Source organism: Terrapene carolina, unplaced genomic scaffold, assembly GCF_002925995.2.
Source record: "Terrapene carolina triunguis isolate 2854851 unplaced genomic scaffold, T_m_triunguis-2.0 Scaffold68, whole genome shotgun sequence".
Taxonomy (NCBI): Eukaryota; Metazoa; Chordata; order Testudines; family Emydidae; genus Terrapene; species Terrapene triunguis.
The window spans coordinates 63,160,092-63,178,682 of NW_020664419.1; the positions used below are offsets into that span (position 1 = coordinate 63,160,092).

At 45.0% G+C, this 18,591-nt stretch overlaps 1 protein-coding gene across 1 annotated transcript; it reads left to right on the forward strand.

Moving 5' to 3' along the window:
* Positions 1-3,403: 3,403 nt before the first annotated feature.
* On the forward strand, positions 3,404-10,320 carry LOC112115174 (glioma pathogenesis-related protein 1-like). Its single transcript, XM_024212179.2, has 6 exons — positions 3,404-3,583; positions 4,556-4,801; positions 5,611-5,723; positions 8,301-8,383; positions 9,950-9,976; positions 10,073-10,320. The coding sequence occupies exons 1-6, from the start codon at positions 3,404-3,406 to the stop codon at positions 10,318-10,320; spliced, it is 897 nt and encodes a 298-aa protein (XP_024067947.2).
* The last annotated feature ends 8,271 nt before the right edge of the window (positions 10,321-18,591 follow it).

Here is an 18,591-nt window from a genome sequence, read left to right on the forward strand (position 1 = left end):
GCCCCTGCCGCCCACCCGGCCCCTGCCCGCTCCGCGCTGCCCCCGCCTGGACCCACCGCGCCCCACATATGCCCGTGGTGGGCCGGGAGGCTCCGCTGGGAGGGCAGCGCGCGGGGCCGGGGCCTGCTACTGCCCCAGGCCTCTTTAAAACTCTTTTTTTTTTTTTTGCTCCCCCCCCCCCTTTTTTTCTCCCCCCCCCTCCCGCTATTTTATACGACTAATCTGGTCACCCTAGTGTGTGCTCGCCCCGAGCACCACCACTGGAAAGTATTTCCCTCAGTGGTATCCGTTGGGTGGGCTCTGGTGCCCCTGGAGTTGCACACATATAGTGCAGATATAAAGGGTTCTCCTGACCCGCAGCCCCCTCGGTTCCTTCTTACTGCCTGTGAAGGTCACTGGAACTTCAGCTTTCCTTGCGTTTTCCGCAAGTACTCCTCTCAGTGGACTTTGATTCTTTGATTGTGCATAGTTATTTTATTCGTAGTAGTTAAATTTTAGTTGTTGAGTTAGGTAGTTAGATTAGCGAACCCCGCTGAGGCATGCCTCGGTCTCAGGGGTTTAAGCTTTGTGCTTCATGCCACAAGCCTATGCCTGTCAGTGACCCCCATTGCGGCTGCCTTAAGTGTCTGGGGGAAGCTCACATGTGGGAGTACTGCAAAATCTGCAGAAACTTCAGGCCCTGCACCAAAAAAGACAGGGACATCAGGCTTAGGTTTCTCCTCATGGAGGCAGCATTTCGCCCTCCCTTGGAGCCTAGTCACTCCGACTCAGCACTGAGTACTTCAGCCTCAATAAGAAGTGCCCTGGCTTCTATTAGTGATATGCAGCGTTGTTCCACATTTCTAGAGCCAAAAAAAGACGCTTCTTCTGCTTCTCGGGACTCCTGGCACCGTCAGTCAATCCCGGGGAAGTAATGGGGAAGAGTAACAGGAATTCTTCCTGAGCGCCAACGTCCGGAAGCAGCGTATTCCATTCTGGAAACGGCTGTTTTTCGAATGTCTGGCCACTGCGTATTGAAAGGAAGGATCTGTGGGCCTGAGAAGCTGTGGCCCTCAAGAGGTGCTTCTAAAGCCAAAGGGGCCTTGGCTAAGTTTGTGATGGCGTGACTTTGAGGAGGGTCTGAAGTGTGGAAGGGGGAGGGTAGAAAGAGACCATTGTTGTCAGAGAAAGAAGGTGCTGAACAGCCCGTCATTGAAGGAAAGGTCCCATGCAGGTGTTGTGGGAGAAGGTGTGTAGCCCCCAAAGGCAGCCTACAGCCAAAGCCTTTGGGAAGGAGAAGAGAGCAAGGGATGTTGCTGCCTTTTGGGGCCCCTGGTGTGGTGTAAGCTGGCCACAGCTGGTCTCTTGGAATTCCATGCAGTAGAAGGCCCTACCCCATTCCTTGTCAGTACAGTGGTGAGTATCCCCACCTGCCACGTGGGAGACCGGCGTTCGATTTCCCCAATGGGGAGGACAACACCTTTCAAATGGGGAGAAAGAAATGCCTTACCCAGCCAGCACATTCCTCACCTCCTGCTTCTATGGCAACTTCTGTTCACACCCCGCAGTGTTGATTTTCACCTCCAGAGAGACAATTAGCACACAAGGCCACCCCGGCTGCTTGCCCTATTGAAAGTCTCTATATTGCCTTCCACCACTGGGCCCAACTTCAAGACCTGCATGTCAGGGCACGTTTCAGGGTCACAAAGGGAAATACTCTGGTCAATGGCATGAGAACAATCGCCCAGCCAAACGGGGTGGAAGCTGGTCAAAGGGTGAGGAAGAGAGAAAAGCAGAGGCAGCAGGCTGGCCTTCTGTCTTTTTTCCTTTTGTTACAATTTTAACTGTAATGGGGAGACTTGAGAAATACCTGTGGCCATAGGTCAGGTAGGTGGCCGCCCCAAGAGCGCAGATCTGAGCATTTTCTGCTGAGCTGCTGTGTCACTTGGTGGCTGGACGTGATCATATAGTGGTTAGTACTCTGTACTGTGGCCGCAGTAAGCTCAAATCTGAATCACAGCATTGCTTTTGGTGGGGGATCTTCTGACGCGTCTAGTGGCTCAGGCTGATTGTGTCCATTTGCAAAGAGCCAGCAGCTGGTCCCTAGTTTCTGCTTAGTAAAGGAAAGTCAATCAGAAAAAGAGTAGCAGGGAAGAGTAACAGGAATTCTTCCTGGGCACCAACATCTGGAAGCAGCGTATTCCATCCTGGAAACGGTGGTGTTTCAAATGTCCGGCCACTGCGTGTTGAAAGGAAGGATCTATGGGCCTGAGAAGCTGCGGCCCTCGAGAGGTGCTCTAAAGCTAAAGAGGCCTTGGCTGAGTTTGTGGAGCGTCTGAAGTGTGGAAGGGTAGAAAGAGTCATTTGTCAAAGGAAGAAGGTGCTGAGCAGCCCATCAGTGAGGGAAAGGTCCAGGCAGGTGTTGTGGGAGGAGCTGTGTAGCCCCCAAAAGTGGCCTGCCGCCAAAGCCTTTGGGAAGGAGAAGAGAGTCTTCTAGGACCTCTCCTGTCATCCATGAGTTTGCAAATATTGTTTGCACTGGAGATAGAGACTTCTTCCCCTCCCAGGAGACCAGTGGCCATGTTGGGGCTCCCTGACAGTTCAGAATGGGGTGCTGCTCCAACCAGACCATTATACACACTGTAGCCAACCATACCATTTCTGGGGAATAAAGTCAACATAGCCTCCGTGCTGCCTCAGTGCTGAGGCCTAGCAGTGAACCTGTGGGCCAAATGCACAATATTATGCCCTCCCAATCACAGTGAGAGGGGGCTTCTCCAGAACTGCCTGGTGTAAATACGTGCCCCTCCTCCAGTCACCTGGAAGGGTAGGCCTGCATAAACATTAGCTATTTCTGCTAACAGCCCTATTGGTTAAGCACTAACCACCCCCAAGCTGACAAGCCACACCAAATTCTGAGGTTGGGGTCATGAAATCCAGCACTTCCCATGGGATTCTTCTGTAAATCAGAGTGCGGCATCACAAAGCTCCTGGAGGAGACGTAGCGCCTCCTTGATTTCCAAAGATTAGCTGACCTAGGAATCCCATCCACATTTCCTCATTTGTAAAGAAGGATACTGTGACATGAGGTCTTGTAGGAGGGGATTGAACTGTGGTCTCATAAAGGTAAGAAGGCATCTTCCACAGAGGGCAACTTGATTTTTTTTTTTTTTAAATTAAGCAACACTGAAGTGACAAACCAGTTCCCTTACTTTTATGTTGAAGCTGCTGAAGCAATTCATTTCCTGTTATCACACAGGCAAAAATCAGCATGATTTCGTCTTAGGAAACTGACAAGAGCGGAAGAGACAACTCAGTTTGAAACTGCACCCCCAGAGTGCTATGTTGGAGGCAAACAGCACCATATCCGCCTAAAAGATTCTTCTTAAAAAGTTTTGAGAGAAATCAAAAACAGTTGAGAATCATGAAAGTCAGATTGTTCCTTGGTGTTCTGCTATTACTAGACCTTTTAAGTTCCTGTTATTCTTATAAGACAAATACTTTGCCTGATATAGAAGATAGACAGTTTATTAAGGAGTGCGTGAATGCTCATAACAACTTTCGGTCCAAGGTGAATCCACCAGCCAGCAACATGCGTCACATGGTAAGGAGACCTTCACCATCTATTTGTGATGGAAATTGGATTGTGCTGTTGAATTAATACATTTGCCTTGTACTTTTCTCACTAGTTCTGTGAATATTTTAGCTACTCCAGTTGTTAGTAGTTCATAGTAAATACCAAAAAAAAAAAAAAAAAAAAAAAAAAAAAAAAAAAAAGGGCAATTAATGATTACAGCTGGGTACAGACTTGTTAAGTATTCCTCATTTGAAAGGAGAGTCCTTCATTTAAGACTGGTTTGCCAATTTGTAGTCCTTCCTGAGTCAGGAGGGAAGTGCATTGTTGTGCTGCTTCAGGAGAAAGACAAGGACCAAATAGACTTTGAGTGCCCTTGTAATACTGGCACAGCTTACTTGCCCTGCTGTCCTGGCTCAGGTGTGCTGGACAGCATGTTGAAGTGTCAAAATTAAGGCTCTTCCCACTTCTTGCCCCTGCCCAGCCACTCCTCCCCCTGGTGACAGCAGCTACTGTCCTGTCACAGCCACACACACAGTCTGATGAGTGGTTAGTTTGGGAAAGTAAAGGGGCTTCTTATGCTCCCTAATCCCTGTGCAGGTGCACAGCTGAGCTCATGACTGAGCCCTCGCTGTTTAAAAGCTACCTTAAATTAGTTCAGTTATGGAGGACAGAATTTGCAGCGTGTTTCAATAAGACACTTAGAATTTCTCCCATTCAGATTGTCATAGCTTGACAGCACATCAGATATGAGTGCACAAATATTAAATGTCTTTCAATATATGAGGGACAGGCAGGAAAGAGTGGATTTTGTAGTGAAAGGGAACGAGTGACAGGATTTTAGGAAAGACTAGATGTGGGGCAGGGAGACAAGCAGAGAAGAGTCCAAGATCACAGGCCTGGAAGGCAGGAAGGATTAAGAGAAAAGTTTCTGTTAAAGAGGTTTGAGTTTGTGCAAGTCATTGCATTTTAAGTAATTTTCGTGTCTTTTTCATTCTGCAGTCCTGGGACTCTGCTTTAGCTAAGAGTGCCAAAGCATGGGCAAAGCGATGCCACTTTGATCATAATGGCTACCTTAAAATACCAGGAAAAGTGCACCCTAACTTTACTCCAGTTGGAGAAAACATCTGGACTGGCTCTCTCTCTCTCTTCTCTGAGAGTGCAGCTATCAGCGATTGGTATAATGAAGTCACAGACTACACTTTTGAGACCCGCTATTGTACAAGAATGTGTGGCCATTACACCCAGGTGATTCTTTTGTTTCCTCCATCTTAATTTCAAATGAGTTGTGGTCTTTGAAGAGAAAAAGACACACACACACACACACATTTTGCCTTCTACAGGTCTTTGAAGAGAAAAAGGCACATATTTTGCCTAAATCACTTACAAAATTGTGATTTACAAAGTGTGGGTTAGGAGAACTTTGTGCTAAACAAAGAAAAAGGAACAGAGTCAGGAGGGTGCTGTGCAGGAAGAGACCCACTGCCCTTGGTTTTGGTGTGGAGACACAGCACCTCCATGCAGATATTCCTCTGCCTCTCAGGGAGAAATCCATGAGATGGCTGGTTCTGGCATTGAACCTGCCATGGAGGGGGAAGGAGGCATGCTCTGACAGACTGGTCTAGGGAGAACTCAGTGAGAGGATATTTAGTTTTTTCTCCCCTGTCCTCACAAGCCCTGGGGGATTTTTCTGCAGGAAGGGGATGATCTGAGTCTAAGTAGGGTGACCAGATAGTAAGTATGAAAAATGGGGACAGGGGTGGGGGGTAATAGGCACCTATATAAGACAAAGGCCCAAATATCGGGACTGTCCCCATAAAATCGGGACATCTGGTCACCCTAGAGTCTAAGAAAGATTCCAATATTACACAATCACAAACCAAATAGTAAATACAGGAATTCTTCATCTAAATGGCTCCATAGGCTGTAACTAATGCTTCTGTAGCTGCTGTTACAAAACACACACCCTCAATTACTTATTTCTTGTTGAATATCATAATTGCAGCAGTCTCTGGGTAGTCCTGGAAAAGTTTAATGTATTTTGGTTTTCCTTTTAGGTTGTTTGGGCCAGAAGTTACAAAGTTGGCTGTGCAGTTCAGTTCTGTCCTAGAGTTACAGGTTTCAAAGGACTCACCAATGGAGCACATTTTGTTTGCAACTATGCACCAGCGTAAGTTGATGTTATTTTAAAAGATCCAAGAGCAGGTGATCAATTCCACTCTGGTTGATGTTTGGAGTGGTCCAGCCAGAGAGCTGCGCCCAGGTTTCCTTGACCTGAGGAACAGTTGCCATAGACCTTTGGTATGGAGGCATGAAAGGATATGCCCATCATCTCCTCCCCTGCTCAGAGTCTGCAAAATAGCCCTTTCAAAAAACTGATTAGAGGTTATGCAGATGCAGAAGGTATAAAAACTGCACCCGGGGAGTCAGGAAGTAAACCAGTTTGAAATACAAATTGCCAACTAGAGCTTCACTGTGTCCCTCTCCATGAGGGTCAAACAGTGCACTCGTTTTAGTACAAGTTGGCAAATTGCAAACTAGCCAGTGTTACAGCTTTTCTGACAAGGGGTAAGCGTGACCATTTTCTAATAAAAACATACCACCCAATCACACCTATGCTGGGCATGAAATGAATCCACTCAGGAGGGATATCTTTTATATAACTAGGTCCTCAAGCGAAAAAGAGGCACAGTAAGTTCTGTGGCTATTCTGTATTTCCAGTTTGATTACTTACTGGGTCTTTATTACAGGAAGGCAAGAGATAGATACTGCCCCTCACTTTAGTACATGTTGGCTAGCAACCCAGTAATAATGGTTTTTTGTTATTGTTTCAGTCTGACTATTCTATTGTACTTCTGGTTAAAACCACTAAAGAACCAATTAAAAAAAAAAAAAAGTTACTTCCCCACAAAACCATTTTAGGTTCACCCATTACTAGTACACCAAAACAGATACAGTCCTTAATGCTCCTTAATAATCTGCTAACAGCCAACAAAAGCTCACTTCCTGGGAGACTTCTTATTTCCTCCATACTTGCTCTCTATTTCTGCCTAACACCTGCCTAATGTAGTTCCAGTTGTACCAAGATCTGCACAACTATGTAAGTCTCATTGCTGTCAACATGCTAAAATGTGTACAAAAGGGGGCCCTTCACAAATATTTTTAATGCAAAAAAAGTTAGTATCTTAAAGATAACCCGCAAGGGATTTTTTAAAATGGGGTTTGTGCCCCTTTTAACGTCTTGATAATGTAACAAAGTTACTGAGTTTTGTATGTTTAATTGAAAAGCTGTGGGGAGAGCAGATTCTGCTTCAACTCAAATCTCAGGAATGTCACATTTGTGCTTCTTTGATTTTGCTGGAAGATTTGTTGGAGATCTCAGCTGTGTATCGGTAGCTCTCTCGGACCTATGAATGAGTGGGAGCATTGAATTTTCAGCATAGTTCTCCTTTTTCCCAGCTGTTTTAGACATTGATAATAATTAAGTGTTGATAAAAACAGATAAGCAAAACCAGAGTTTTAAACAGACTAAATATTCTTACCATCTTAAAATCACTCCGTTTTTACTCTCATCCCACTCATAGTTGGGAGTTCTTAAAGGACCCAGAATTCAGAGGTGCTTTCACGTGGGTTCACGCATCCCACCCCTGAAAAGGGAGCCTGCTGCTACCACCTCTACCAATGTGGTCATCTCTGCAGGTGCACTCTGCTGCTGCTGCCACTGTTATCTCCACCACTGCTCACTTCTGCCTCCGCTTGCTGCTCACTTGCGGCTCACTGCTGCTGCATTCTGAGGGCCAGCCCTGCTCTTAGAGATTTCACTGGGTAGCAGGGAACCTCTCAGCTGCTGCCTCTGTTGTCTTTCACCACAACACTGTTCCCACACCAGACATAAGACTAAGCCACTAGACCAGCTCATCAAGGATGTCAGCCGTAGTAACCACTGAACAGAAACAAGGACTTTCAATCGAGTCTGGTCATTTCTGTCTTTAAACACTGGATTGGTGAGGGGAGGGTCAAATGGTGTATATAAGACCCTTGGGTAGAGTGCACATCATCAGCTGAGAACACCTGTCATTGTCCCTCTCATTTTCACTGGGATTTGGCATCCCTACCCACTTCTTAGCAAGTGAGGTTCAGTGTAAGGTGACCCAGTCAATCAGGGCATGCTAAGTACAATGCTGATGCCCTTTACTCATACAATAAGGATAACATGTTTCATTGCCCCTGCATTCAATACTAAAGTGAATTGTAACCCAAAACCAGCCAAAATTGGGGGAAAGGGAGCAGTTCTCCACCAGGCTAGCACTGCAATCCTGCTACAGCCCCACTCAAACTTTGCAGCTACTGTAAATTCAAACTCCAGAAATAAGATCATTTCCATTAAAGAAATACCCTCAAGTTACTGTCTTCCAGAATTGTGGTATAAATTCTTTAAATAAAACAGGTTATAATAATGCAGAGCCAGATTCCCAGACCCTGAATAGCACATTGCTCTCTAGGAAGTCCCAGTCATTTAAATAGGATGAGTCATGTGAGTAGCGTCCAATGTGAGTGAGAGATTCGTAGTCTGGACCAAAAGAAATTTGAAAAATAAAAATCAATTGTTTTAGAAAGTGACATATTTCTGGGTCCATGGCTTTTTTTTTTCTTCCAGAATACTCTTATGTGATTGTAACAGTTCAAATCACATGATGTATTTAAATTCTTCCCCCAAAGGATTAAACAACATTTTTCTGCTTTTCAGTGGGAATTCTCCGACACAGCCTTATAAAACAGGAGCAGCATGTAGTGACTGCAGTGATGAAAAGTGTGTGGACAAGCTCTGTGGTAAGTGCAAGGGCGTTCTATGGAGAGCAAAGTCGCATAATTGGCAGGGGAAATATGGCAGGTATTCAAGCTGTACCAGGTTAAATGAGTTATTGACATTATTCCATCAGCTGGAGTACTTTTCCTAGAATAGTTACATCTGAATTCAGAAGTGACATGGAACAGGAAAGCCAACAATGAAGAACCTCTGTGATTTCTGAAAAATAGCAATAAAGCCTGATCCTGCAAAGGGGTCTGCAACACAGACCCTTACTACTATGTAGCATCCCACTGAAGTCAGGAACCATCTTTAACATCAGTGATATTTTCAGTAAGTGCAGAGACGCTTAAAGGACAAATTCCAATACATAAAATGAAAATATCTATTTTTAGAATGAATAGCCCCACTAACCAGGCTCAGGAGTGCTCCAACCACACAAATACTTAAACCTTTAGATTTTGTTTCCTGGCTGTGAAATCCTGCTGGCATGTTTTGCAATCCATGGCATCTGATGTCACAGACTAATGCATCAAGGGATTACCAGAAACATTTCACAGAATGTGAAAAGAATTTTCAAACGTTTAAGGCTAGATCCTGCAAATATATCCACCGTTCTGATATGGAGTATGTCTGACTTCCATGGGTTACGCCCAGGCAGATCCATTTGCAGGATTCAGCCATTAATGAAAATTGTTTCTGTGCTAAATGCTTCCCCCACATCCTGCCCAGTGGGGGTTTTCAGCACAAATGTCTGTCCTTATTGCACTTTTTAAAGTTATGTAAAGCCATGACCTTTTTAAAACAATAAACCCCACCTTTTCTTTTGCGGTTTCCCTCATCTCTGTGATACCAATTTTATTTACTGCATCTTCCACCATTTTTTTAAAAAATCAGTTCACAGTCAGTGCCAAACATTTAAATACCCCTCAGCTGGGGATACAGTTTTGTTGACACGAGTCATTTTTGTAGGACATTTGGAAATCTACCTGGGGTGTGAGTGCAGACGCAGTCAGTGAGTTAGTCATCTAAATGGCATTTGCTGCTCTTCTCTTGTGCCTTTCACATCATGGGTTGCTTTATATCAGTGGTTCTTGAACTTTTGTACTGGTGACCCCTTTCACATAGCAAGCCGCTGAGTGCGACCCCCCCTAATAAATTAAAAACACAAACACAATTATAAATGCTGGAGGCAAAGTGGGGTTTGGGGTGGAGGCTGACACCTCACAATCCCCCAGGTATAACCTCTTGACCCCCGGAGTTCCGACCCCCAGTTTGAGAACCCCTGCTTTATATGATTTGCTGAGTGATCTGGCTCAAGTTTCTGCCACTTTGGCTGAAAGTGGGTGATGACCACATTCTAACTGAACAAGTCTCTGTAGAAATTTGCAGTTGTTGATCTTAGTACTTTAACACTCTTATAAAATTGAGGAGGATCATTAAGTATTACCTGCTGTCCAGGCAGGGAGAACACACAAATCCTAGACTGTTATTCAGAATATCATCAGCACCAATGGGCTATCCATTTTTCATTAATAAATAAAGCTGAACGATAGCCATATTTACATTTCTTTCTCATCTCTCATCAGAAAATCCAGAACGTGAGACATTGAAAAGTACGTATCACAATCTTATATTGTTACTTGAATTACTTAGAGTCTGCTACATATCACATGGCTTGATAAATACATTATCTCCTTTTTGTTTTCTAGGTTACTCCAGTTGGTATCCAGACTGGGACATACCTCCACACGCCAACCCCTCTGGTGCTCCACACCCCAACCCCTCCGGTGCTCCACACCCCAACCCCTCCGGTGCTCCACACCCCAGCCCTCCACACTCCTTGTGTGACCAATACTGTATTACTGTTTTAATAGTAAGGCTACTGTTTGTGTTACTGATTTTTGGTGCTGTCTTACTAGTACAATGGCAGTATCCCCAGATATTTATATATGAGTAATCTCCATTTGCCTCCTATTGTCAGTGTACATAAGCATTAGTACCAGTCAGTTTTCCTGGGCTGCTCATGTTTGTTTGGGACAAGGAGGAGGAGGAGGAGGAGGAGGTGGTGTGCATGTTAACTATTCAATCAAAGCCAGAGATTTTGTACCTCTCTGCACCCCAGGCATACCTCTTCATTGTCCATTCTTTTCCCTAAGAAGCACCTTAGAACATAAGGCGATAGCTTTAGACATTTCACTATAACTGCCTTCTCCTAACTGTCACCATTGTCAAATAATGATGTCCCATAAACACATCATGAGAATCACCCCAGATACCTTCTCTAAAGGGTTCCGCAAGTAAAGGAGGGTCATTGCTATATATATATATAAATGCTGGTGTACAGAAGCATTGGCAGAGCAATGGTGGAGTTAGCTGCCTGTATGCTTGATAGCAGCAAGGAGCCCCATTCCAGCAAGAGCAGGCTGTGTGCCATGTCCTATATAATCATCTGTTCTCCTATTGTATCCTCATCTCTAGACATTACACACACACACACTTTTTGAGGGCTGAGTGACTGTGGGGAAATAGAATACAGAGCATTTCTGCTTCACATCCAGAGCAAGTGACCGAGGACTGAAATTTTTTACCAACCAAATGACTGTTTGGTGGCCAAGGTGGAGTGAATTTCTTAGGTCTCAGTCCAATTCCAGGAGGACAAATAGATTGAGGACCTACAAGTATGATTAGAATACTCAGTATGACCCATATTCCCTTATCTGTAACTCCAAGGACTCCACTCAAAGTTTACTTGGCTTCAACCTGGGATGGGTTATAGAATCATGGGAACTCCCCTCTTACCTTCTATTTCTGTCCCCAAGCTGTTTTTCCATACATAAGGTTTTAATAAGTGTCCATCCTACCTCTGTCAGCACTGCCATGAGGCTCTTGTCTTGCTCACTTGCCAGCCTCTGCTCAGTCGCTCTGGACCCAGTGCTGCTTCCAGAAGTGTTGATTCAGCACAAGGGGCACAAGTGGAACTGCAGCAGAGGTAGGACAGAGAGAGGCCTTAAAAGACTTTACCAATGGGTTGGATTTGACATTAAACTAGCAACTAGCTTGGATTAAAATAACCCCCCAAGTCCCTGCAGTTCTAGTTGAGGGGGTGGGGGCAGGGAAAGAGCAGGAGAGGTATCTAGTTAATGCACAATAAACACCGAATTACATACCAAATGCGCTGTACATGACTTTGCTCACCTAAAATGTAAGCCACTACATTGCAAGCCCAGTGTTCTTTTGTGATACCAGACTAGACTTAATGGTCTCATATTATGACTCTAGCAATGGCTCATACCCAATTATTTACAGAAAAATAACCCATTATGCACCTGACTGATTGTGCAATGCTTTATCCCAAGAGAAAAATTCCTCCCTGACCCCCAAGGCAATCAGATTGTCTCTGTAGTATGACATTTGGCTGCACTTCTCATGCTGAGCTATGGTACAAGTATTCTCAAGAATCATAAAATTAATGATAGTCAATATTGCCCTTCAAAAATATAGATACAGCTAAAGCATTGTTCAGTTAACTGTCTGCAGCAGGGAAATGCAGAGTTTGATATTACCCTGAAAAAAGGAATATTTCTTTTTTATTGGCTGTAAATTGATACTTCACCAGTCAGAGAGAAAACCCAGGGTCATGGTGGATTCTCCATCACTGACAATTTTTAAATCAAGATTGGGTGTTTTTCTAAAAGCTGTGCTCTGGGAATTATTTTGGGGAGTTCTATGGTTGGCTGTGTTATATGGGAGGTCCCAATGATCTCTTCTCACCTTGGACTCTATGAATCCATTGAAGATACTCATGAATTGTTACTGCTACATCTCTGAAATAAGAATGACAATATCACAGCTACAAAAAAAGTTTAGTTGTGTTTGTCATATATTGCTTTTGTATATAATAAAAAAAAATCTGCCATTTACTATTTTTAGCCTTTGAATCACTGTACACTAAAAGTTATTTTTGCATTTTAATTCTTATTATTTTAATTTCTGTGCCTCCTATAGCACTATCTGCCTAGAGAGGCAGCATCATTATCCTCAGGGAAAGAAATACTTGTGTTATTGAGGAGTGTGTGAGAGCACATAACAGTGGGAAAGTGGCCTTTATTGGATTGTAGGTTGGATAGATGCAGATTTGAAAACACCTGCATATGCCATTAGTAAATAGAAAAACTGGAAGTTTAACTTTAGGTTGTGTGATATACCATGGAAAGCCTGGAAATTCAAAACGTAAAGATGACAATGCATTCCTAATGTTCAACCTTGGGGGAAGAGGAATAGAATGGGGTGGAGAAAGTGAGCTAAGAGGAAGAGTCCGTCCTGGAGACCGGAGCCTAACATTTTTGGGGAAGACTCAAAGTTGTGATGGATTCCACTCTCTTCTCCCACTATTTACCCTTAATTCACCCTGTCCACTAATACGCCTGTTCACATATCTGGATACAGAACAATGAAGAGATTTAAAAAAGTTATATTTGCACACACAAGCCCCTTTACAATGGTTAATTTGTCAGTTTCAGAAAATGATAAACAAAAAGACTTTTTACATTAGAAACCTAAAATAAAACCCCATTCATTTTTAAAATAGTTTGTTTTAGCACCTGAAATTCTTCAAGCACTTTGTGTGTATTCCACTTCTGGTGCCCATGCACCAAGTGTGCTGGAGATTGGAACGCTTTAGCCAGCCATGTCCACCGGGTCATGACTACACCCTTCCTGCCCTGGAATCCCCCATCCAAGAGCATAACGGGGGCAAAGCAACTAACCAACCCTCAGTTTGATCTTCCCACCTGGCTATGAGATGGAGCCAATTAGCAGCATCCAGTCTCTTGCACTTGCAGTTCTCCTCATTAAGTTTTTTGTAACTGGTTGATAATGTTGTGTACATTTGGTTTTAATTAAGGTGAACATTTCTCTCTTCGTTTTCCTCATCCAGTACCAGGAATTAGCTCCATGTGGGGCCAGAAGTCTCCCGGGCTTAAATATTGTTCATTATCTGAGGTGGTTAAACCCCTCAGCAATGAACATTCAATGTATTTATTTTGCCTCAGACAGGGGCATGTTAAGGACAAATGCAGTTCTTGTAGAGATTTTACTGAAAGAACTAGCATCCGTGGATTTAGCAGATTAAAACTGTGTCTCCTGGACAAATAAGTGAGGCCTGCCTCAGAACCTGGAAGGAGGCAGGATCCATCTAGTCCTCAGCACTTTTCAAATAAGAGCACCCCAGCAGCTGTTTATTCAGCCTCCAAGGACTCCCTGAAGGACTCCCCTTCTACCTTGCTGGTTGTTCCTTCATTTCGTTCCGAGAGAGGGGTAAATCCCTGCACAGGTGTGTCGGAATGGATCTCTATGTAAGGATGATCCTAAAAGAAAAAGGGATAAATCTCCTGTACTTCTGCTAAAAAGGCAGCACAAAGCCAATCTGTCACCCCTCTGGTGTCTGAAAGGACTTAGCAGCTGGGCGCTTGGAACTGGTGGCATCCAGCCCCTTTGGGATCGCTCAGGGGATTCCCAGAACTGATAGGTAGCACATCTACCTCATCAAGAATGCTTTTGGCACATATCACCTGCGTGCCACCAACTCCAGTACCAATGGGGTCATGGTTTGTCTCAGCACCCCAACAATTGTTGCCGAGCTTTATGGCACCCGAGGATTTAGCCACCTCTACTTTTCCTGAATCTTTTATGCTGGCTTCATAGGAGTCACAGATGTTTGTACCAAAGGCATCCTCAGTACCAGTCTGGAAGCCTTCTCCAATGCACTGCTTCCAAACTCCACTAAGGACTGCTCTACCACTGCAGGAGGAAGGAGGATTTTCCTCCTCAGCCCCTAGTAAAAAGAATTTGAAGAGCAGTTAGCAAAAGATGACAACTAACAGCAATTTTTTTTAAGTAGATCAGAAGCAGGAAGCCTGCCAAACAATCAGTGGGGCTACTGGATGATTGAGTTACTAAAGAAGCACTTAAGGCCATTGTAGAGTAGCTAAACAATTCTTTGCATCAGGTTTCATTGCAAAGGATGTGAGGGAGATTCCCACACCTGACCCATTATTTTTAGGTGACAAATCTGAAGAACTATCCCAGATTAAGATGGCAATAGAGAAAGTTTTAGAACTAGCTAATAATTTAAGCAGTAATAAGTCACCAGGACCAGATGGTATTCACCCAAGAGTTCTGAAAGAACTCAAATGTGAAATTGCAGAACTACTAACTGTGGTATGTAACCTATTGCTTAAAATCAGCCTCTGTACCAGATGACTGGAGGATAGCTAATGTAATGCTGATCTTTTTTAAAAGGCTCCGGAGGCAATCCTGGCAATTACAGGCCAGTGAGCCTAACTTCAGTACCAGGCAAATTGGTTGAAACTATAGTAAAGAACAGAATTATCAGGCACATAGAGGAACATGGTGCATTGAGAAAGAGTCAGCATGGCTTTTGTAAAGGGAAAATCATGCCTCAATCTATTAGAATTCTTGAGGGTGATAAACATGGACATGGGTGATCCAGTGGATATAATGTACTAGGCCTTTCAGAAAACTTTTGTCAAGATCCATCACCAAAGGCTCTGAAGCAAAGTAAGGAGTCATGGGATAAGAGGGAAGGTCTCCTGTATCAGCAACTAGTTAAAAGATAGGAAACAAAGGGTAATAAACCTTTAGATAGCCAATCCTGTAATAAAACTACAGGTGTTAGCTTTGGTGTAAGATCTAGGGGTAAATGACTGGTCTCTTAGGACTGGAAGCAACCTGAATATAGTGTGATTTTTGGTGTAAGAGACCATTTACCCCTAAGTCCAGTGGCAAGATAGGACTTCTAAGGGGATTGTCTGTGACTCCATGATAAGACTGTTATAGTGATGCAAAAGTTCACATTTGTTACTGGGTTGGTGAAATCTAATAAAACACACCACCAGTTTGGGGTGTCTGCCCTGTTTTTTAATCTCTGCCCAGAGGTAGGCATTCACAGTCATGAACCACTCTAGACAGTGTGACAATGAGATATAGATATTATAAGTGAGATTAACATACGCAACAACTCACAAGCATTTCATAAAGTCCAAACACATTCTTATAACTCTAATATCTATTTTAACAATACAAACACACAGGTGAGCCGGACTGGCTTCCAGCTATGCATTTGTCAGTGTTCAGTGAGGCCTAGGAGCCTTGACATGAGCTGGCACCTGGTCTGCCAGCGTCATGACCACTTAAGCAAGAGATCTTAGAGCCATCATGGATAGTTCTCTGAAAGCATCTGCTCAATGTGCAACAGCAGTCAAAAAAGCTAACAGTAGGTTAGGAACCATTAGGAAAGGGATAGATAATAAGACAGTAAATATCATAATGCCACTATATAAATTCATGGTACACCCACACATTGAATACCGTGTATAGTTCTGATCACCCCATCTCAAAAATGATATATTAGAATCAGAAAAAGTACAGAGAAGGGCAACAAAGATGATTAGGGGTATGGAACAGCTTCCATATCAGGAGAAATTAATAAGACTGGGACTGTTCAAGTTACAGAAGAGATGACTAAAGAGGGATTGATAGAGGTCAATAAGTGTGGAGAAAGTGAATAAGGAAGTGTTATTTACCCCTTCACATACCACAATATCCAGGGGTCACCCAATGAAATTAATAGGCAGCAGGTTTAAAACAAACCAAATGAAGTACTTCTTCACACAGTGCACAGTCAACCTGTGGAACACGCAGGGAGGGGGGCCCGGCCGCACCATGTGACCTATTGGGGCCAGCAAACCCTGGCAGAAATCTGGCGGGGCACGTGATCCTGCATGCCTCTCCCTCCTCCCCCCAGCCATAACGTGTCGCCTGTGGGTGTCAGATTGCATTAGGATGTGTGATAAATCTAAAACATCCTGGGAAGAGTAAAGCACCCTCTGCCAGAGCACACGCAGCTGCAGCTTCTTTTAGAATAGTCCTATAGCTGACAGACATAAAAAACAAATATCCGGAAGACCATACCTAACTTCACAAGCATTCTGTCATAGACGGATATTGATCTGATGTGGTTTTGGCAGGACTTACCCGCAATCTTTATTTAGTTAGACTCCAAGTACCCCCCACCATTGACTGACTAGTGCTTCCGAGTCACTAGGAGTGGAACACATACAGACAACCACTCAAAGCAGAAAGGGAAGTTACCTATCTGTACATAACAGCAGTTGTTGATATGTTGTCTGTGAGTGTTCCACAACCCACCCTCTTTTCCCCTCAACTGCTGAGTCAAAAGGGCATGGCTACACTTGCGAATTAGAGCAGCCCCGGGCGCCCTAACTCACGATGCGTCCACACTGGCAAGGCACGTAGAGCGTCCGGACTCCGCGGCTGGAGCGCTCCTGGTACTCCACTTCGGCGACTGGAATAACGTTTGCTGCGCCCCGGCTGGAGCACCACAGCGCCAATGTGGACACTCTGGTATGTTAATACACTCTGATTGGCTCTGATCAGCCTCCAGAAGTGTCCCACAATGCCTGTTCTAGCCACTCTGGTCATCACTTTGAACTCTATTGCTCTGCCCTCTGGTGACCAACCGTGAGACCCACCCTTTAAATTCTCTGGGAATTTTGAAAATCCCCTTCCTGTTTGCTCAGCAAGGCGTGGAGTGCTCTCAGTGAATCTTTCCAGGTGACCATGCCTCCACGCACCAGGCAATCCCCAGTATGGAGCAATGGCAAGGTGCTGGACCTCATCAGTGTTTGGGGGGAGGAAGCTGTCCAGTTCCAGCTGCGCTCCAGCCGTAGGAATTACCATACCTTCAGGCAGCTATCAAGGGACATGATGGAAAGGGGCCATGACCGGGATGCACTGCAGTGCAGGGTTAAAGTGAAGGAGCTGCAGAATGCCTACCACAAAGCCTGTGAGGCAAACAACTGCTTCGGTGCTGCCCCCGTGACCTGCCGTTTCTACAAAGAGCTGGACGCAGTACTTGGGGGCGACCTCACCTCCACTCCGAGTACCACCATGGACACTTCAGAGCCCAGTTCAATGAGGCAGGAGGAGGAGGAGGAAAGCGGGAGCAAGGCTGCTGAGGAGGCAGGAGACAGCCCGGCATCCCTAGATGCATCCAGCCAGGAAATGTTCTCAAGCTAGGAGGAAGGTAGCCAGTTGCAGCGGCCAATGATTGTTCTTCCCCAAACACCAGAGGAGGTGCCCGGTAATGGCTTTTATTTTGGGAAGGAAGTTCTTCGGTGCGGGCTCTTGGGGCGAGGAGGGTTAAGGCTGCATGCATGCCTAGATGCAGAATAGGCCATTGATGTGCTCTCTCACATTGTGGTAATCGGCCTCAGTGATCTCTTCAAAGGTCTCATGAAGAAGCTGGGCAATGCGCTTGCGCAGGTTCCTTGGGAGAACTACTGTGCTCCTAATCCCAGTCAGGCTAACATGTCCACGCCACTGTGCCGTGAGGGGTGGGGGGACCATTGCTGCACACAGGCAAGCTGCATATGGGCCAGGGCAGAAGCCGCATTGTAGTAGAAGACCCTCCCTTGCTTCCCAGATCACCCTCAGCAGCGAGATATCTTCCAGGATGAACTCCTGTGGAAAATGTGGGGACAGTGTTCAGTATAGGGGCCCCGTGTTCAGTATAGGGGCCCCGTGCAGCTGTTAGCTCTCCCCAAGGCACAGAAACCCAGAGGACAGTATGGCCCTGAAACAATCAGTACCCCTTGCCCGTGTGCTTACTCACCATTTTGGGGCTCCTGTGGGTAATGTGCGCTCGCTTTGGGATGGGCAAATTCTGCTATTGTGTAGACTGTTCTTGTCTTTAAGTATGGGGGAATTATTGCTCTGTCTGGTGTGAACAATGCTGCCTCTGTTAAGTGTTGCATTTTGCCTTTACAGATGCAACCTTGAGATCTCAGCCGTCCTTGTTATCACCAGCCGAAAGACTCCAAAGAATTAGGAAGAGGCCACGTAGAAGCAAAGAGGACATGCTGCATGAAGTAATGCAGCAGTCCTTAATGAAAATCAAAAAGCGCAAGAGTGGTGGGAAAGTGAAAGGAGGGTCCGCCAGCAGAATGTGGATCACCGGCACCAAAGCACAGAGCAGCTGCAAAGCATTATGGAGCGCCAAGCAGACTCGATACAGGCGCTCGAAGCAATGCAGGCGGAGCACTACCGCGCCCCCCCCCCCACAGCCCTTGTCCCAAAACTCTTTCCCTTGTGCCCCCATGTCACCTCCAACCCACTTTCCCCCACA

Excerpts from the sequence above, each read along its gene's own strand:
- LOC112115174 (XM_024212179.2), top strand. The coding sequence starts at position 3,404 with ATGAAAGTCAGATTGTTCCTTGGTGTTCTGCTATTACTAGACCTTTTA. Across the intron at positions 5,724-8,300 it reads GTTTGCAACTATGCACCAGC|TGGGAATTCTCCGACACAGC; the intron begins GTAAGTTGATGT and ends TCTGCTTTTCAG. Across the intron at positions 8,384-9,949 it reads GTGTGTGGACAAGCTCTGTG|AAAATCCAGAACGTGAGACA; the intron begins GTAAGTGCAAGG and ends ATCTCTCATCAG.